The following is a 21,473-nucleotide window of genomic DNA, read 5'->3' on the forward strand; positions in this document are numbered from 1 at the left end:
AAATTTTCCCTTTAAGCTCCACGGACTATGCGAAAAAAAATAGGGACTGTTCGTAATCTATATTAAATTTACATCTTAATTTTTAGACTTGTATACCTCTGAACTAGGCGCAGGATCCTCTTTGAATATAGCCTGCGTAGCAGGCGTCTGTGTACCTTTTTTAATACGCGCCTTTCGCGTTTCCCATACGTGCGCTCGAAACTACGGCGCCAGCTACGCAAGCTACCTCGAATACACTTGTTGACGTTGTTGTGACCACTTCCTTAGGTTAAAACAAAACTCTCTCTCGCGTTCAACTTTTAAACAGCTTGCATGCAAAGTTCTCTTACCTTGCTTTATGCTTCATAACTGGTAATGCATATAGTGATGTTTCATTAAGAATAATCAGCAACATTTCTCTGGAATTATTTTCTTCTTGACTGCGGAAAAAGAAAGGAATAATGGGAATTTGAGAGTAGGAATAATGAAATAATGGACACTAAATTATTCCACTGTAACCAAGGCATAAACCACTTTTTCTACTGTTTTCTGTACCTAGCCTTACTCGAATGTTAAGCTATACTCAGAGAGATATTATTATTAGCGCAGCGCGAAAATACTCGCGGGCTAAGTCCGCTTGCGTTATCGGCGAGCGGCCGAATTCCCTCGCCGTTCCCTTCCCTTGCCGTTCTCCATAAGCAAAGCACTCGCACTCGGTCGCGAATCCCGCCAGGTACTCAGACTATCAGAGAAATAAATTTAAATTTTTCAAGAAACACTCGTTATCTGCACGAATTTTTGAAATTCGTCATGTACCCTAAGCCTTTGAGAAAGCCAAAGTACAGGAAATTCAGTAGTTGAATTAATTTGATCAAATTAGTTATCTCATGCTTTCTTTGAAAATAACTCCATTTTGTTTCAGAGAAATCCACAGTATTGCCGCCATTTTTTGAGTTTTTTAAACAGCGAAATGTAAGCATTGTTTATGTGCGGCGGAAATGCGCACATTAAAAAATTCATTATCTGGCTTGAGTTATGTGTATAAATACTTTGCACCCTTATGTGACAGGGCTGGAAAGGATGAATATTTCAAGCTTGTAAAAACCTCTGTGGGTTGTTTTGCCCCAAGTACCCATGGGATAACTTTCCTGTCCTCCGTCGACCAAGGAAGTTTTATTCTCGTTCCCAGTCTCCTCGTTGGTATCATTACGAATGTTCACGTGACTGTAGCTCTTCGGATCAAACAAGAAAGCTCGCGACGAAGGCCAGCTACTTCAATCTGTTCGATACGACGAAAAGGTAAGAAATAGTGCCCGGCTATTCAATAAATGCTTCTGAATAAATAGTATCTTTTTGTACTACTATAATTTTACACGTTTGTACTCGACAAATTTGTCCGTTTCCTTGTTCAGTGGAAAACGCATTAGCAAACATGTTGGCTTCTCGCAGTGAACAAAATATGTACGCTGCGTTTGACTCGGATTTTCAGCCTCAAAAACTACACAAAAGGGTCACGATAAATTGAACTGACTTCCGGTACTGTGGGATTGTATGATTAGAGCGCCGAACCTTATAATTATCATGTTATATGAGCTTTTGTAACGCATACAAACAGTCTAAAAAGACTCGTTTTTTTGCGCGGACTTCACAAGCAGTTCAATTGGTACACGTAGTTCCTCTTTCGATATTAAATTTCGTTCTTACATGAGTTTTGCGACGTAACTGAACAGGTCATAGTGTTAGTCCGTCAGATAAGAATTTTCTTGAAGAAGACTAATTCATAAATTTCTATCATTCTGCTTTTTGCAACCTAAAACTTCAACATTTCCGTACAATCCAGACATGATAGTCGAATTGTCGAGAACATGTTTTTTCTGAGAATTCACTCTGTTGACGCGTTTCTTTCTTAGAATCAAGAACGTCAGATCGAAAATTATTCCTCGAAAGCTCTGATAGTTAAGTCCCGTATTCTTGTTATTTGCTCGTTATAACTACAAAGAGAACTTTCTTAACCTAACAGGCAAATGTTGAGATGCTTGCTTTCAATTGCATGCGTAAGCGGAATGTATGCGACAGCTTTAAGCCAACGTCGCCTCAAGTCATGTTTATTACTTTCGTTTTGCTTGAATTTTCACCCCACAGCTTTTTCCCTGTAATAACTTTACGCGAAGCACGGGATCTGGCGTTTGACAATGTCATTTCGAACATTTAAAAACGTTTTAGTTGTGAGCCTCATGTAAATAGCGTGTTTAGTCTCCATTAGTTGTACCTTGTATGCAAATTTGATATCCACATTTGAAAAAAGCTTTGCGCTTCTGTTGTTTTGATGCTCCTTGTGACGTGTGATTCAGTAATTTCATGGATAATGAACACAAATAACTGCATACCTTTATTTACATGTTTTAAAGAAAACGGCTCAAGCAAACTCTATGGGTCCCTATGCCATGCACAGCACAGTGTTGTATATACTAATACAGTCGAAGCTCTCTTAACGGACACTCGTAAGCGGACAGCTCTACTTACGGCCGCCTTGTTTGAAACCCCGTTTTACGCTCCCATACAAACTCTGTATTTTTACATTCTCGTAAGCGGACATTCCCGTAAGCGGCCGTGGACACTTTCGGAGATTACGACTTAGACTTTTTCTTTGTTTTTATGCTCCTGTAGGCGGACACCCCAAAGAAATTCCTTTCTAACAACCTCTGTATCTTGTATTTATCAATCAGCTTCACACGCCTTCGTCACAATGATTTCACAGAAATTACAGTACAATATTTCAGTGTTTTTTGTCATCATCCACGTCTGTCCGGCGGAGCCCCGTAGCAGCCATCTATCCCTTACACCTCTAGTGGCCGCTTACGAGAACCATTCTCGTAAGCGGCCGCTCCAGTTACGGACCTTTTCGCTTCCCGAGGGTGTCCGCTTACGAGAGGTTCCACTGTAATTCCAACAATACTTGGATGTGATTGGCTAGTGGGGATTCTGGTAAATCCTTATTGGAAAAGGCTAGAATGTACTTGAAGTACAGTACGTTCTTTTGCAAAAAATGGACACAAATATAAATCATGTCTTGATTTGTTTGCTCTCAATGGACTTGTTTGTTAAAACATAATTTTATAGTGTTCTAGAAACTTGCTTATATACTACATGTAAATAGTTTTACTCAAATAGTCAAGAAGTTTAGGAACTTTGAAATTGTAATTAGCCACCAATTCTTGCTGGCAAATATTATAAAAGGGTAGGGATCTCACAAGTTTAGGTATACGAAAGGGTATGGAAATCTGTCATTAAGGTTTTTTAAAGGGCCTTTAGTTAAAATATTTTGAACAGACACAATTTATGGCTTTTTTTAAATTTATTAAGGGGTACATGAAAATGACAAGAAAACGTCCTGTTCTAAGTCTCTGCCATGTCTTCCAGTTATATGAAAGGGGTACCTTTTTTCAGTAAAAGGTATACAAAAAGGGTACAATTTCTGTCAACATTGTATATAAAAGGGTAAGGGGTTAGAGCTCGGGACAGAGCCTCCCCATAGTAGTAGTTTTAGTACCTTCGCCGGTACTTGCACCTACCCAACCAAAATCCTGTCTCAAACAGGCTTACATTTGATACAACACTAGTAAAGCTTTTTATGATGCCGTGATTATCTTAACAGAAAACCATCATTATGGCTGAGGCGACAATAATTGAGAACACATTCAAAATGACAACACCTGAAGATTATGACAAAGAAGCAATCTCAGCAAAACGGATGAAAAGAGAGGCTGGTTCAGTTACAGGAAAAAGTGTTGTAGTTTTGAAGAGCAGCGATGTTATAAAAAGAGACACTATCGTGTTTATGCCAAACACGATTGAAATGGCACAACTTAAGAAACCAGAGAGGGGACAATTTAAGACAAATGTACAAATTTCTTCAAAGATGACAGAAAGTGACATAAAAAAGACATTGATGGAGACCTTTCCTATTTTAAGACGTCAAAGGTAAATTTGTTTTGTTAAAGTTGTATAAAATTATAGTTTGTGTAGAAGCTCAGGTAGTGTCTGGCCCTATTCTCCCAGAGGAGAGCTAGGATCATCATCATCATCATCACCCTCGGATTTAACTCTTTCTTGTCACGCACGGCCATTTACCGGTCCTTTTGGACCGGTAGCACGAAAATTCCTAGAAAATTTGCCTTACTTACGTTTTCCTCCAAATTTGGAGAACAGGAAGCTGATATGATTAGCCAATTACAGAGCGATTTTGGGCCAAGACACTTGAATGTGCCTTACATGACCAATTTTTCCAAGCGAAAAAAAAAATTCAACATGGCGGACGTGACTACGGAATCAGTCGAATGAATTTAAACAGCTTTTAAAATCCGTTGAAGATGGTTTTTGAAGAGGAAGTTGATCCAGAAGGTTTTTCAAGTCTCAAACAAAGTTATTTGGACAGTTAGCTCGAAATTCGAAGCGAAAAATTGAGGTAAATGATCTTTTATTTTGCTTCGCACGTGTTTGTGTCTGTTTGCGATATGAGCACAATAATGTCATGTTGTTCAAAATGCGACAAAAAAACCGCTCGGATCGCCGTTTTATTACGTTTAAAACTCGTCTTTATCATAAACAATTTGTCCTTTGTCGAGTTTGGGAATGTAAAGCTCAATTTCTTTGATAATCACTCGTTTTGTAGGGATTATGCAGCCGTGAGTAGCCGCACGTAACTTGAGCTCTGATAAGTCGTTGCCATGGAAACTGAAATGCGATCCTTCTATTTACGTAAGAAAAAAAATTAATAATTAATTCCCTGTTTGGAATTTTTTCATCCGGTTTTCGGCACCAATTTTGTCTTAGAATACGGAAAATGATTACTTGGACCTTAAAATTTACCCAGTGGAGCGTTTTTGCACTATTTCAGTTTTGCCTAAATTTTGTGACTTATTTTTACTGATTTTTTGTGATTCAGAATTTTTTTTGAAACGTTTTAAGTATCCATGAAGGAGATTTTATTTTTTCTAGAAAGCATATTTTGTGCCCTTTCAAATGAGATATTGGAGACTTTAAATACTTTTGGAGTTATTAAATAAAACGTGCGACACGGTCAATTTTGCATTATTTTTGATGTGACAACAATGAGTTAAAGAGTAGCTTATACAGCTAATATCTCCGAGCATTTCACAGTTAACACAATACAACGGGCAAAGACCAGACCATAACACCGGGAACTCCATGCCCTACTCTTTACGATAAGCGTGTGGGTTCTTTTACGTCCCCTGCTGACCATAACACTAAAGATGCAGGAGACGGGGCCCTACGGTTTATCGTCCTTATCCGAGAAGACTAGAATATCTAACCATTTGCAGATGTTATTGCAAAGGCAGCACATTCTCCTCAGTTATTTTAAGACCCTGAGTGTTGGTCCGGTCTGGGACTAGAACCCGAGACCTCCCACACTGTAGACTGTCGCTCGACCAACTGCGCTAACCGGATCAAGATGATGAGAAGTTCAGGTGTTATTGTAAGGTTTGTGTTCCACACACTTTTACCCCTAATACTCTTCCCATAAAAGGGTTTTGACTTGAACCTCCCTATATATCCCCCATCCTTCCATCCACCTTCCCGTTATCCTTCAAACCACCATTTCCCATCCCTCAATTCTCATATCCCCCATCTCCTAACACCCTAACTCCATTCTCCCATCCCCCCATCCCCAATTCTCTGTCACTCATCTCCCCATCCCTCTCAGGAAAGTCAACTTTAGCTTTATATTTTCCTTTTTAAAATTACATCCCTCCCCTCAGAATTTCCAGTAATTTTCAATGACACCAAACTTTGAATTTCCTAATCAAACTAGCAACTAAGGGATGGACCATTATTTTCTTGGAGGGGGGAGGGGGGGGTATGAAATATTTTCCTCTGCAAACTTTTGTTTATGCACCTCTGCAAACATTTTTTTTTCGAAATTCCATCCCTGTTTTGTCATACATATCCTGTTTGCAAACAGTTTATTTTGTCTTTAATTAATTTCTAGGCCCTGCAAACAATTTTTTCAATATTTCCAACCCCCCCCCCTCCAAAAAATAATGGTCTATCCCTAACAGTGATAACATAATAAATGCTGCCAGTCAACCATGATCTTGATAAAGGAAAATAATAACAATGAGTGTGATTTATGTTTTATTTATTGCAGATTCTCGTGTGCTGCGGCAGTTGACAATCGATCAAGATTAGACTTCCATGGTGAGCCTCGCATCTGGGACGGACCCACTGTAAAGAGAAAGATAAAAGGAAACTCGGCTCTCTATATTTTAACAGAAGAGGTATTACTGTACAATTTCTTGTTTTGTTTAAGAGACAGATTTCTTGTGATGGGAGCCCTTTATGGTTGCTTATTTAAGCTCTACATTAATGAAATACCTTAAACTTCTATAAACATTGGGTAGGTATTTCTTTTCAAGACCTTTCGAGCAGGGAATGGGGGTTCTTCCTTAGAAAGACTTTGTTATGAAATCTCTGGGAGGGAGGGTGAGAGGGAGGAAGGAAGGAAGGAAGGGAAAAAAAGGAAAGAAAATAATACTTCATTTAAGTGTTGATGTCTTTAGCACTGTTGTGCTAGGTGGGGACACTAAAAGTAAAGTCTTTCTCCGAGCCATGAGGCCCATAGTAGCATTAAGCGACTAGGAGTATTGCTACTCCCCCCTGGATGGGATGCTAGTCCATCGCAGGGTTATCCCCAGCAGTAAATTCGCCGGTATCCATTTATACACCTGGATGGAGAGAGGCACTGTGAGAGTAAAGTGTCTTGCCCAAGAACACAACGCAGCGCCCCGGCCAGGCCTCGAACCCGGGCTGTTCAACTCGGAGTCGAGCGCTCTAACCATTAGGCCACCGCGCCTCCCACACTGGGCCGGGGACACTAAACAAACAAATATTGTAAACAGAACAGAAACTTGTTAAAAATTTCAACTGTTTGAATGCTGACCAGGTGGCTACAGTCGAAGCTCTCTTAACGGACACTCTCGTAAAGATCTCATAAAGATCTTCGTAACAAAAAAAGCCTTTTTGAATTCAAAAAAGCAGTTCGGGGCAGTAACATTACTGATGTGTTGGACGGACATTGCAGATGCTACGCTTGCACAATATAATAATGTAACTAATTTTAGTAATCTTGTAATCATTTTTAACTTATTGAAATTTTAAAAACATATCTGTGTCATTTTAACTATCTATCGATATATCTATTTTATAATATTAGTATTTTTATATTTTATATCTATTTATCTATTTATATAATATTAGTGTTTTTATATTTTATATCTATTTGTATAATATTAGTATTTTTATATTTGTATATTTATTTTAGTGTCCCCAATTAGCTCTTTAGCTAAATACCATTGACACTTAAATAAAGTTTATGATGATGATGATGATCGTAAGCGGACAGCTCTACTTACGGCCACCTTGTTTGAAACCCCGTTTTACGTTCCCATACAAACTCTGTATTTTTACATTCTCGTAAGCGGACATTCCCGTAAGCGGCTGCGGACACTTTCGGAGATTACGACTTATACTTTTTCTTTGTTTTTAAGCTCCTGTAAGCGGACATCCCAAAGGAGATCTTTTTAACAACCTCTGTGTCTTGTTTTTATCAATCAACTTCACACAGCTGTTCGTCACAATGATTTTACAGTAGTTACTGTACCATATTTTAGTATTTGTATTGTCATCATTTACGTCCATCTGGTTATTGTTAGCTGGGCAAGCTCCCGTAAGCGGCCACCTATCCCCTACACCTCTAGTGGCCGCTTACGAGAACTATTCTCGTAAGCGGCCAGCTCCAGGGTGTCCGCTTACGAGAGCTTCGACTGTATTTACCAAGCATGGAGAAGTTGAATTCGGGGCCACCAAACACAAATCTAACTAGTAGCAGGGAGGAAAATTTCAAGTTCCGCACCCTAACCTATCCAACAAGTCATGCAGGGCGCTGTTTGCATTCGGGAGCGACAAATACAGTTATAATTTTTGTAGTCTTGTCTCTTCTTGCTCAGATTGCATTTCTTAAAATCAATCTTTTTAATTCCCTTAGTTAAATAAAATCAAATTCTCTCTGGTTTGGAAATTTGATGTTGGTATTGAAACCGAGCGAAATATTTTCCAGTATTTCAACCTTTTGCGGAACACTCACATCCAATAACAGAAATGCCAAATTGTTTAAAAGATCAAAACCGTACGTCAAGTATTTCCTTTCTCTATTAAAATGGCTCTTTTACGTTTGTTATGTATTTCAGTTCCGGTTCTGGTTTTGGATTGCAGATTCTGGGGAGGGGGGGATTTTGTTTTTTCCATGCACCCTATAGCTAACCACTAGGCTGCACTGCCTCCATATAGCACGGCGGAAGCACGGTATTAAGAACATTACAATAAAACTGCATTATTTTTTTTTCATTTTAAGCTACAACAGCAACAACATGGTGACCAGCTGGACATACGAGCGCCAGAACAGACAACACTTAAACGCTCACATGATCAGATAATAACAAATGAACAGTCCAAGCAGTCCACAAGTGATATGGTGCCTGAGAAAATGCAGGCGAGACTTCCAATCGGATTTGAAAAACAAGCTGAATTTTTTGCTGCACATGGTAATCCTCTCAAACACATCACAAGCTTTCCAGTTGTGGTACCAGGACAAACACAAACAGTTGTGCAAAAAAATGACAACTTGCCGTCAACTGAAAAACAATCAATGCAAGAAGGTTTGGACAAATTGGCAGCTATGCAAGGTTTTGTTTTGGTAACCTCCCAACATATGTCGCCACCGGTTTGTCGTCCAAGCATATCAACAGTTCACAGCATACCTAGTGCAAGAGATGTAGTTACCATGGCAACATCATCATTGCCAACAGCCTTTCCTATGGGTGAGGTTTTTCTATCAAAAAAAACTTGTTTAACTTGTTTAGTAACTCATTGTACAGTGTAACTTAAATTGAGGTCACGATGTATTTGCAATTGCTTAAGATTTACCTCTGATATTTTGCCATTCAGATAAGGACTTTAGAAACAGGCCAACAGTACACACAGAAATGCACTATTGTACTGTATCAGCCATTTCCACTGCTAATTGATAACTCATAGCTAGCAGCTTCAGTATATTTAACTATGCACTATTTTAACAATTGAGTGCTTCTGTCTAGGAACTATCGGCTGATAGTTGCCCCGCGGAAATTTGATGTTCTTAAAACAAATATTAGCCCGAGAAGCGAAGCTTCGACGGCTAATATGCTAGTTTTAAGAACATCAAATTTCCAAGGGGCAACTATCAGACTGATAGTTCTGAGACAGAAACACTCTATTGTCTTTATTGTTCACCACTAAATTTTCTTCCGCGCGCACATACAAAAACGAGCATGGTGAATTATTTTTACTTTTTAGGATAAAAAACTCAATTGAAAGCCGGAATTTAACAAACGAAACAAAACCAGACAAGAAACCCACTAAATGCAGTCAATTTGGTTGGGTTTTTTTGTCTGCAGGCACGCTTGTTTACAAAAAAAGGCACGGGTGCGCTCGGAAGGGCACTATGGGCTGATAGTGCCCTCCGGCGCGCGGGCACTATCGCATCACGTGTTCAATTTAAACCAATTAGAATCGGAGAAAATTTAGTGGCGAACTATAAAATCTGATAGAGCTCATGCTGCCTGGCATGAACATCTTGCTTGCCAGAAAATGTTTTCTTGCACAAGAAGAACTTTTTTTGTGCTCTCAATTTCCTGGGTTCACCATAACTCCATAGTACACACTAAAGCATGAACCAATAGTCAATTAACGTGTTTTTATTTTATTTTAAAAAATAGCATATATTATTATACATGTATTAAGTATATTCATTTTAGTATAATTATACAGAAGAATATAATACAAGGTAGATTGTTTTCAAATAGAAAAAAGCTTATGTGTTAACTACATGTGCAAATATTTATACCTTGTTTTCTGATCCAGGAGCAATTATGGTTCCTGCAGGAGGGATTGTCGTAGCACAGCAAGGGCCAATAGGAAATAAAGCAGTCTCCACTGTGTCTGATCACCAAAGTTTAGGGAACGCAGTTTTTCATGTTGCTAAGGGCCATGATGTGCGGCATACAGGGTTACACATACCTCCACAAGTGGTGGTGTCTTCAACGTTAACACCTCAAATGAACAGCTTAAATATCTCAAATGCAACTTCTCAGCAACCACAGAAACCTGTAATTGGAGAGAAATCCATTGCAAAAAGAGACCAGAATATTCAAACGGATGATACAGAATTATTACAGCAAGATCATCCAATGACAAAATTGGCGCAAAGTAGGAGAAGTCTTCCAGTTGAGAACTCTTACAAAACAGTGTCAGCGCCACAGGATGATTTTACATTCAAATATCCTGATCAGACAAGACTAAATTCATCTCAGATAATGGAAAAAGGAGCATGTGCACATACTGCATCTATGGCTGCCGCTGCAGATAAGCATCAGCACCGACCTGCAGTATCATCTGATCCTGAGGTATTCCTGATTTAATTTATCATTGAGGCATGCAAAATTAAAGTAAATTTAGAAGCTTAAGAGGCCTAGGGTGGGCAGTTTTTGGATACAGGTCACCTATTTAGGATAAGGTTATAAAGCACTTAGTATTTGTTATCGCATTATCTAATACTGACAGTACTTGCCCAAGCTAAAAACCAGTAGTTGGTTAACCAGTGACAAGGACAATGTCAGTGACAATATTAAATGATCACCCCAACAACAACTTGGTAGTTTGAGAGGCAATCAATTGATCGATCAATCAATCAATCATTCAAACAACCAATCAATCCATCCATCGATCAATCAATCAGTCAGTCAGTCAGTCCATGGGTTGGTCAGTCATTCATTAAAGCAAACAATTAATGTGGTTAGTATGCTTTAAGCTTAAAGAACTTCCATGGCTTAATTATAACAGATTAAAAATATTGTATTTGTTTTTTATTTCACAGTCACAGTCATCAGATCAAACAGATTCAGGAATAGAGACAACTGATATTACAAGAGGTATGGATATCAAACATCTGACATTAACTTGAATGTACACAGTCTCTAATCTAACTCCCCTGTTTTCAGTCAAGGTCTAACACTTAAAACTGAAAGCTGTTAAGGTCTACATGTACATGGATTTTAATTGATTTTTAAATGAGCTGTTAACATTTATGGTACTCTTTGACTGACTTTTTCACTCTTTCTTTGACTGGTGACTTCAGAAGATATTTCCCAGCCCAAGGAATCATATCTTGATGAGGCAAAGAGAACACAAAGACAACAGCAAAAGTAAGTCATCCTTTATTTCCCACAAAAATGTTATATTAGGACAATGATACCCACGACATGTACTGTATGTATGTTTCTTTTTGGTTAAATACTGCAAATTCTTCTACAATGAAGGGAATCCCCCTTAACAACACTATAAGCATTTTTTTTCACTCTGAAGAAGGTGGCCAGAAGCCACTACTGTGCTGATCAGTATTATAACCAGAATAAGCAGAATTCCAATGAGCACTTTCTGAGATAATTATGTCCAGACACTTTCTACTTAAAGCAATAATTATACTCTGATTGTTGTAATGGCTAGAATGAGGGAATCCCCAATACACAATACTCTCTACTAATCTCAAGTAAAAGCATAACCCTCTTAATACTTATTACTGCTAGAATAGGGGAATCCCCTTTAACAATACTTTACCAAACCATGTTGCATGACACCCAGAATAAAGGGAATCCCCCTAAAAATACTCAGTGTTAAAATCAATTCTTTGCTCATCCTTATGTCTACTAGAATACATGAAAAAGTTGTCATTTCGTGGCACATACTTGCCGATAGCCATGACTACCAGAACAAGGGGAATCCCCTCAACAATAATTGCGCTCTTAGCACAACTTTGCAGATCACCGATCCTTGTGACTGCAAGCTTGAGGAAATCCCCCGACACAATATAGGTGGGGAGTGGTGGGGGAAGTTAAGCATTTCAATTTCTTAATCCATGGATGGCAGCAATAAGTTGATTTTCCTTTTTGGTGCAAGTTTCACTTTCACTGATGAGCTGGAACACTTTTATTTTAGCAATTACCTGTTGTTTTTGATAAAAAGTTTAAAACACACCAAAGAAAAAAAAAATTTCAATTTCCTGTAGTCATCTATGACTCAAAATTGTATGTGAGAAAGTTTGCAGATCTTGATTTCTAAAGGCAGGGGAATCCCCCTTAGCAATACTTAGAATAAACAGGGAATCCCCTACTCAGTGTCCCTAACTGTAAGCTTTTTTTTAATTATTTATTTTACTGTAACCTTTCTGACCCTTACTGCTAGCGCCGCTAGAATAAGGACAAGTTCCTTAGAAAATCCTTTCTGATCTAACATCTGTCATATGAAAAGATTTTCCAAATTTTTAGGGGCGCGTAAAAGGGTAATTTTACTTGTATAGTACAACATGTTAAAGCTTTTTTGGCTGTTTTATCCAGTCTAGTGAAAATGAACGAAGCAGAGTGTTCAAGGACTGACGTAGTAGGAGGTAGTATATTTGGAACTTGACTGAAAAGTGTGTTTCTCCTATTTTGCAAGAAATTAAGAAAAAAAAATGTGTGCAAAATAAATTGTATTGTTTTATATTAAGCTATTCTCTCTGTTTATTTAGGGAGTGGACTTTCTCTACTGACTGCTGCTATGGAGGTTGGTATTGCAAAGATATAACACCATGTAAAATTAGTGGTTATAACTAGCACTGTTAAAATGATACATTTATGTGTAACATTTTGAGGATTTGAGTGTACTCGCTCTTAGAATTTAAGTATCTCAATACTGTCAAAATGATTTATTTGTTTTAAACTTTTGAGGATTTGGGTGTTAAAAACTGGCTCCAAACATTTAAGTTTTTTGTCTTTATTCTCTCACCAGATCAGGGAACAGAAATCAAGTAAGTGGACTGATTCGGTTTTTGTATATTGTAGTGGCATGCTATGATTTTTTACGCTGTCTCCCTGCGTTTTACCTTAGACTAATGTGTTTCTGAATATATTTACAGTTGTTGCTGAGATCTGCCCAAACAAAAGTTCACTCAGGGTAGGGGCTTTTTTCATTTGATTTGACACGTTGTTAGCTCACCTCTGAGTGTCATTTAAACTTTACCTAGATCCCTTAACATGCCGTGACACTAGCTTGACCTAACGTTGCCATGGCGTGACATTAACCTGACTAAGGTTATGTAATATTGCGTGACACCAGCCAGACGTTGACCCACTTTGTACAGCACCTGAACCATGTTTAAAAACTGCGTGACATACATGAAGCCCTGTCAATATGTTTTGAGACTAGTGTGACCTTACCCCTAACATAGATCAACCATAAACCCTTTCATGTGTGACATTGCGTTACCCACTTTATATTGCGTGACAAATTTAAGGCGGGGTTCACGTGAAAGCCATTTTTCCACCATTTAATGTGGGTTAAATGCGAACTTCTCGTTAGCGTTTTAAGCAATCCAAAAACTCTGCTCATTTCACAAATCTATGTTTTGCGGTGTTGTGAATTTTTGGGATTTTTTGGGAGGAGATGATTTTTCTCAAAGGATTAGTAAAATTTAGAGAAATAAGAAATATTGGAGATTTTATGTGATTTTAAAATTAGAATTTGAAGTTAAAATTGGTCAACAGACACCAGTTAGTCCCCCTGACAACCTGGAGTGCTCTTGCGTGGGGGTCAACTTTCTGGTGGTGTTTCAAAAACTATCTTCTTTCTCCTTTCCTTTCTTTAAACCTCCTAAAATTTAACTTAAAGTCACATAATCATTTACACCCACCTTAAAAAAAAGAATTCAAGAATGATTGATGACTAAAGGCCTTTTCTACCTTTTAGGGTGGAAATAAGTTTATCCTAATTTTGAAGGAGCACCTCCCTTCTGATGTAGAGTTTGGCTATGCCTATTTTGGAAACAGTGTTCCAGTTCTTTTGAATAAAGTAAATGAGGTCAATTTGACAGGCACTGTTCCTGGTAAGTTTATTTTTATTGTTCATGGTTACCATCGCTTCAAGTAACATTCAAGTAACATTCAATTATTCAATTACTCGGATTATTATTTTGTTCGAGGATTGTTGTATGCATGATTTTCAAGCTTTTTTCGGACTCTTTACAATGACAGCTTGTTAAGTTAGTAAAATGCCAGTACACAGGAATAAAAAAGTCAATCGAGGTTTTACATGTAATTTTCCTTTTATAAAAGTATTCTTCGCCGCTAATGTTCTCTAGAGTTTGTTATGACTAATAGAGCAGTTTTCAATTGAGTGTCGTAAAACCAAAACCAAAGTAATTACTCTGGCCAATCACAAAGGACACAGACAATCCAGTGAACCAATCAAAACTCGAAGCAAACACATGTAGCTGGCACGAAGCGCGGGAAAAACGTGCGCGAGCGAGTCACGTTTGGTTTTGGTTTTACTCCTGATTGGCTGAGAAAGTGGCGCGAGATTTTTCAGACACCCAAGTGAAAAAACTAAAAACCAGAAAGGTATTTTCGTGTTTCTTAATTTTCTTTCTCGTTGTTTTCAAATTACCATCCTTGCTAAACTGCAAGGTATTCGGTTGCTACCTTATTATAGGAAATTAACGCGTCATGAAATTAACGCGAATTTTACATTTTCGCGTTAATTTAAGTCGCGTTAATTTTTGTTAACGTTAATTTCCGCGCCGTTAATTAAGTGGAGCGTTAATTTCCATGACGTTAATTTCCATTATTTTGGCCCCAATTTTTCGTTACATTCCAGATGTTCTTGACTCCAAGGAAAAAGCATAATTTTATCTTGCCACTATCACTGATACTGCGAAGAACGCTCAAAGTGGGAAAAGTACCACGAACATTGTTTTCGTTTAAGATTATACGCCTACAAGTGTTGAACTAAACTTGTCCCTGTTGTTTACGTCGCGTTAATTTCCTTTATTTTGAAATGTTACCCCCTATTTCGCGTTAATTTCCTTTATTGGGAAGTAATTTTTTCTTCAATTCGCGTTAATTTAAGTCGCGTTAATTTCAAATACCTTAATTAACACAAGCGTTAATTTCCTCTACACCTCCCATGGGTGGGATGCTAGTCCATCGCAGGGTTAGACTACCCTCAGCATTAAATTCGCCGGTACCTAATTTATGATACACCTGGGTGGAGAGAGGCACTATGAGAGTTAAGTGTCTTGCCTAAGAACACAATACCGTGACTCTGCGCAGGGCTCGTACCAGACTCGATCCGGAGTCCAGCACACTAACCATGAAGTAAAAACGTGAACAAATACGAACACTAATCATGAACTAGAAAAAACCATGAACAAAAACGTGCTGTGCGAGCTATTACCAACTCAGACTATCGAGAACATTCTGCCCCCTTATTTGCTAATCTTAGATCTTCCAAGTCCATGCATTGCAAATAGCTAAATTTATGTTTTACTATCATAACCAATTATTGCCCCCGATGTTTCTCAATTTGTTTTCTACTAGTAGTCAAATACACAGTTATGACACAAGAATAGCCAAGTGTTAACGACCACATCACTGTCGTTCAAATCTAAAGCAGTTTACAATTCTTTTCCAGGGTCCTAAAATTTGGAATTCTCTACCAGAATCGATCACTGGTTCGAGTAGCTTCTCTTCTTTTAAGAAAAAAATGATTAAATTTCTAATAAAATGAGTCTGAAATTGGCCTAGCTGCACATTCACAGCGAAATTACTAACTTATTGCTAACCCGAGGTGGCCTCCCAAATTAAGCCTTGTGGTTTCTTGGAGGTCTCCTCGTCCTATCTTTTTAAGTTATTTTAATTTGTATGTTTAATTCTGAAGTGGCAAATAAATGATGATGATGATGATGATGATGAAGCCACCGCACGCCCCTATATATCTATGACAGTAAAATTTAAGGCTAAACTTTCTTTATGTTTTAAAAGTTTTTCATTTCGCCTTTTAGCCTACCAAGTACCCGGCCCTGTAAAGGTCAAAGTGATGTCCTCAACAGGGAGTTATCTTGGAGATACTTCATTTACGTATATAGATGATATTGAGGACGTACTGCGGCTGTTAATACACGACAGGGAATTACAGAGTACGTTTTTTCATCTATGGGCTCAAGGACTTGGAAATGAAACAAGTGAAAGTGAAACTAAACAACGACACTCGTCACAAGCTCCTTCTAATTTTAATACAGGAAGTATGTTTCGTTTCTTTTCAAGCTCTTAGTTTAATTTTATTATTTTTGATGCTTTATAGAGAAAACTACTTTTTATAGCGCATGTATAATGCCTGTTACCATCGCTTTAAATGTGGACTTTTTTCGATTTGGAGCACAATTCGTCCTTTCGCTTAATTTCTTTACTTTTATCTCTTTCATTCTTTTCTTATTTTTTTTTTAAAAAAAAAACATGAGAAAAAGGGGTTTAACTATTTTTGGTGGACATGCAAAGGAAATAAATGCTTTCCTTCAGGGACAGGTAACGGCTGCTTTATTTTCAGGGAACATTGGGGACAAATGTATTTATTTCTTGCAGTAGTAAGAGGGTGTAGAAACACAGTTTTTCAGAACCGTGAAACTGGCTTGGTTGATAATGACCCGTAAATAAGTGTTTTTCTTCTTTCAGCTACTGAGAGACCCAACTTGACAAAGTTATTATATCTATTTGTCCGTCTCTGGTCTCAAGAGTTCAAAAGTGGTAACTTACAACCAACCGAATCTTTAACCTTGGAAACTCCAGGTATGTCGGTATCGATGTTCATTCACTACAGATTTATTATTGAGATGGTATTTTAATATTTACAGATACAATGCATACATGTACAGTAACCATAATCTCAACTGGTTTGTAAATATGTATCTATATTAAACGGACTTTGTCACGGATTTTAACTGATTTTTGAACGGCCAAAATTTATATTTGAGTCGCAGGAAACCTAAACACAATAGTCCATTTTTATTAAAAATTGCTAAATTAGAGCACTGAAACTTTGGCTGCGGATGGCTCGGATGGAAACGGATTGCAATTTGAAAACGTTAGGCAGAGGTTTTCAAATTGTTTCCGCGCGTCTGCGAAATATCGATATTTATAGCCGTAGGTTGATTTTTATTCGCAAATTAAGTTTAAATATTCCTTTAGATGTTAAAAGATAATGTTTATTTAGGTTTAAGTTGCCTGCCACTAATTTTAGAACAGTTTAGACCAAAAATCTTTGAAATTCCCGTGACTAATCCCTTTAATGCTCACACCCAAGGGACACGCAAAGTATCAGTATGTTGTGTGGCTGTCCGTCAAGCGGGCTCTCAGAAACGGCTCACGTCACCGACAAATGTTTAATCGATACGAAGACAACAGAACCATGTTTTATAGTTGAAGTGTAACGTAAAGGCCGGGTAAAACGAGGAAACATGTTTCCATAATTGTTTTCTCGTTTTGCCATGTTTCCATGCGGCGCGGAAACACGAAAAGTTTCTGCCGTCTAGCAGAAGCAAATTTTGCTTCTTGGAACCAAAGTTACACTGGAAACAATGTTTCTCGTGTGGCAAAATTTCGAAACATCGAGGGAATATGGGCGAGCACTTAAAATTAATTTCTCTTCAGTTGAAAGTGATTCTCGCCATGCGATATTGCATCTTACAGGTTGGAAACATTGTGAGTTTTGATGCGTTCAGTAAACTTAGAACTACATGAGAAAATCTCCTGAATAATACAGCGCTGTAGACTGCAAAGCAGTCGTTTTTTTCTCTTAAGTCTTTAAAAAAAAGCGCGTTGAGGCGCTCAGTCCCACTCACAGTTTTACATTGGCGCCAGACCTCTCGCTGTCGTACTAAGACATTATACAAAGACCGAGTGCGTTCGCAAAAGATACGACTGTTTTGCAGTCTAACAGCGCTGGCTCTGAAAGAATACTTCTGCATCATGTCTGTGTCGTGTCCCATCGTTGATGTTGCCTATTTCCATTACGGGGAACATTACAATGTTTGCTTTTTTTTTCAACAGGGAATCAGGAAAAAGAAAGTGATTATGACGCGGACGATGAAGCCTCCTCTGATTCTTCAGAAGATAGAGATGTTCCCTGCAGTAAAGGTATCTTAATGCATTACTTTTTCAAGTTAAAGCGAATACGCTGGTACCAAGAGCGAGAAAACATTTAACCACTGACAAGTACGGAAAAACATGTAACCGTTGCCAAGCGCCGGAAAACATGTAACAGGTGCCGAAGCGCGGGAAAATAACAGGTGTAAAGCGCGGGAAAACATGTAAGCGGCACCAAGGGCAGGAAAACCAACTTCGCCCCTCGGGCCTTATCGGTACTGAGAAGGCCCTGGGGACGAGGTTGCGGGAAAACATGAACATGATGAATATGTAACAGTTTCTTTAAAGGACCTTTTTCTTCACTGTTTTGTTTTCAGATGATTGCCAAAACTCAAAGTTGCCACCCTCCAATGGTATGAAGTACACTGTGGAAAGAGAGAAAAGGGAAATCGAAGGAGAATGGGAATTATTAACGAGTCAACACATGGAGAAACAATCTGATTCACAACCAACGTTTCAGACATTTTGCAATACCGGGGATATTTGTGATCAAGAACAAGCTAACAGAGAAATGAGGTTTTTTGTATTTTGCGACCGCTTATACAACAGTCCAGATTCATTTATAAGTGGGAACCTTGACAGTCTACCATTCCATGGACTCGAAAGTGATGCACGCGCAAGAATTATCGAATTAGATTCTTCAGGTAACGAATTTTATTGATCGCATACGTCATTTCTACCTATTTGTTGTTTGCAAAAGTGAAGTACGTCCCCAGCCGGAGGGTAGAGAGAGGGGGGGGGGGGGGGGATTCAGTCTTGATCACGAGCCTGTGCAAACGATCATCTCTTCTCTCTCGTATAATCTATTCTTTCCCTTTCAAGGGAAGTTTAAGATTCTCTCCCAATTCCATGCTGATGACGTAGCTCAAGAGGGATCCGCGTAGCTTCTCTGATTGGTTGTAACTTGCGCGCGAAAATTCGTAGAGCTTCGTCATCAGTATGGAAAATTTTCGGATTGAACGTCTCTTGTGCGAGAGAAGAATTGAGAGCATGAAAAGAAAACTCTTTTACTTGGGTTACAGTCTCGACTTTGCACGACAATCAGATTTATCCCTGCGTAAGCCACTATACCGGTAATTTGATTGTATTTTGTTTTCAGGTTTCCCAATCAAACACGAGGAAGAACCGACTGGTCTTGCGTGTGACAACTGTAATGATGACCTACGAGATAACAGCGAGGCACCAGAAAGGTCAAATAAAACGGAAAATGCGGATATTATTCACAAGGAAGAGTTAAACTGCATTGATTTTGACCAAAATTCAGTGGCTGATAAAACCAGGCGCGCTGTAGAAAGAGGCGATGGTGAAACAGACGATTCGCCAGGAGATCCGCTATAAACGAAAACGTACAAGCCGTAAATTTATCAACAACTCTAATCTCTAAGTGCAGGTACAATATGCTAAGAAGCGGGACTCTGGGAACAAGGGAGATGAAGGAGTAGAGGGCTGGAGTTGTGATGGATTTTATGAGGTTAGCCTGTGAACAGGCTCTCTGGTCGAGGATTGGGCGATCAAATCGGGAGTCCGCTCGCAGGCTATTATGAGGTGTGAAATTGGCAAGAGGGGTGGGTGTTCGTAAACGGTTACGAAAAACTCTTCGGAAAACAAGCACGTTTAATAGGCCAAAACACCACCAAAACGGTAACGCGGTGAACACTAAACCTACGCCAAAAATCCCCCAAATATGCGACTCCCACAAAAACTGTGACGAACGCGCAACTATGCTCACGAACTTACAAATTTATTTTTAACAGTGGGTAAGGGTTTTATAAAGTTCAGTCAGTATGTTCATGTTTTTTTTTGCGGGGGTGGGGTGTGGGGAGGGTGTTACAAGAGGTATTTTTGGATGGGGTTTCTTGATGATTTATGTTACGTTATTTTGCGTGTAAGGAGCGACAAATGTGAATAACACCAATTCGTAAAATTTAACTTGTCGTATTTGGGTTTCTTTTCTTTTTCAGACAGTCTGTGATATCTCCAACAGCTGCTGACGCCTTAGACATAACGTTTCCTTTAAAATGCTACTCTCTGTCATGGGCACAAGTAAAATCATTTCTGCACCTTACCTAACCCAGCTTCTGTCAAGCACCGAGGTCACCTACACACAATTTATATTTGAATGGTTATTTGTGTTAACCGTACAGTTTATATGTTTGTGACATGAGCGGGGTTACGTTGGTCACGAGCAGTGCCGAGTGCCGCAGTGCCTGCTTGTCCCCAAGCTTCGCATGGCCGATTTTTGCCGCTCTCGTCGTTTGCTTTGATAACTGCTCGATAGCGGGATGATTCCATCCAAGGAGAACAATACAAACTTGGTAATCAACCTCAATAAATAAATATTCATTTTCGATGTAGATAAATGCGGTCAAATGTTAATAAAAAACGATAAAACTGAAGTTCGACTATTTTCCTTTTCCGTATTTTGGAGACTTAACTGTATTTAGGTAAGGCTTTTGGGCGTTCAAATTAAATTTTCACCTTTGCAGTTTTCTTGGTACCATTACATGGCATTAATCTAGTTTTGTTCTCCAACAAAGTTCAATTGGGAAGCCGAAAGAGTTGCAGAAGGCAGCTTCGGATCTGAGCGAGGGACCTCCGAATCCGCCAGAGGTCAGGGAAGGAACCAGAAATTCTTACATGCGCGGTATCCCTGCTGGGCTGAGTTGTTCAAATACACCTTATTCGATGGTTTACAGATATTTTGCCCCTTTAGGGGCCGGGAAAAATACGAGCAATGAGCAAAATGTTCGCTCGTATTATATGTTAAACCATCGAATAATGGATTTATTATTCCACCGTTTTTCTTCAACTAAGTTTGGGTCCGTATTCCGTAAGTTTGCGCGTCCGTATTTTTGCCCTGTTCTACAATGTAATAACGAGGCATATATTGCGCGTTTTTTTTGCCCCAATATGGTAAAACGGCGCAATAGTGGAATAATAAATAGTCATGACTTATCTGGTGGATAGCATTAGTTGCACTTTGAACAGCCGCGACCTGGCTTTAATTGACTTCAATGGGGATAGACCAATATTATTTTGATGGGAGGGGTTGGGCAATTTCCCAAAAAAAGATCCTGCACAAGGGAAGCCATGAGGAATACATATTACAGAAGATAATTGATAAAAACAATTATTGTGCAACCTGTAGGTGAAAAAGAATATCTTGAACAGAAAAATTGCCAACTTCCCCCAGTTAAAAAGCTAATGGCCGGCAGGGCTGTCACTAAGGCCCGGGGGCCGGGGATTTTCCCCGGCTACAACGACTTTGAGCCCCGGCTACTTTAATACAAAACCAAAACATTGGAAATTGAAAATCAAATGACAAAATTGTGAATTAAAAAAACCGCAATAGTTTATCAGTACAAATTA

At 38.7% G+C, this 21,473-nt stretch overlaps 1 protein-coding gene across 3 annotated transcripts; it reads left to right on the forward strand.

Moving 5' to 3' along the window:
- Positions 1 to 1,222: 1,222 nt before the first annotated feature.
- LOC144638813 (uncharacterized) lies at positions 1,223 to 20,500 on the forward strand. 3 transcript variants are annotated; one of them, XM_078498081.1, is made up of 18 exons: positions 1,223 to 1,278; positions 3,635 to 3,960; positions 6,149 to 6,278; positions 8,411 to 8,876; positions 9,958 to 10,499; positions 10,970 to 11,024; positions 11,231 to 11,297; positions 12,486 to 12,535; positions 12,659 to 12,693; positions 12,919 to 12,937; positions 13,046 to 13,083; positions 13,876 to 14,011; positions 15,968 to 16,207; positions 16,635 to 16,748; positions 18,009 to 18,095; positions 18,422 to 18,748; positions 19,204 to 19,494; positions 20,066 to 20,500. In XM_078498081.1, exons 2-17 carry the CDS (start codon positions 3,647 to 3,649, stop codon positions 19,440 to 19,442), a joined length of 2,859 nt encoding a protein of 952 aa, XP_078354207.1. In that variant the 5' UTR covers positions 1,223 to 1,278; positions 3,635 to 3,646; the 3' UTR covers positions 19,443 to 19,494; positions 20,066 to 20,500. The 3 variants fall into 3 exon arrangements, with proteins under 3 accessions (XP_078354207.1, XP_078354208.1, XP_078354209.1); XM_078498082.1 differs by having other exon boundaries at positions 11,234 to 11,297; XM_078498083.1 differs by having other exon boundaries at positions 10,976 to 11,024.
- The last annotated feature ends 973 nt before the right edge of the window (positions 20,501 to 21,473 follow it).

The sequence above is a fragment of the Oculina patagonica genome, chromosome 14 (assembly GCF_052425735.1).
Source record: "Oculina patagonica isolate OP01 chromosome 14, crgOcupat, whole genome shotgun sequence".
Taxonomy (NCBI): domain Eukaryota; kingdom Metazoa; phylum Cnidaria; class Anthozoa; order Scleractinia; family Oculinidae; genus Oculina; species Oculina patagonica.

Excerpts from the sequence above, each read along its gene's own strand:
- LOC144638813 (XM_078498081.1), top strand. The coding sequence starts at position 3,647 with ATGGCTGAGGCGACAATAATTGAGAACACATTCAAAATGACAACACCT. Across the intron at positions 10,500-10,969 it reads CAGTATCATCTGATCCTGAG|TCACAGTCATCAGATCAAAC; the intron begins GTATTCCTGATT and ends TTTATTTCACAG. Across the intron at positions 11,025-11,230 it reads GACAACTGATATTACAAGAG|AAGATATTTCCCAGCCCAAG; the intron begins GTATGGATATCA and ends TGGTGACTTCAG.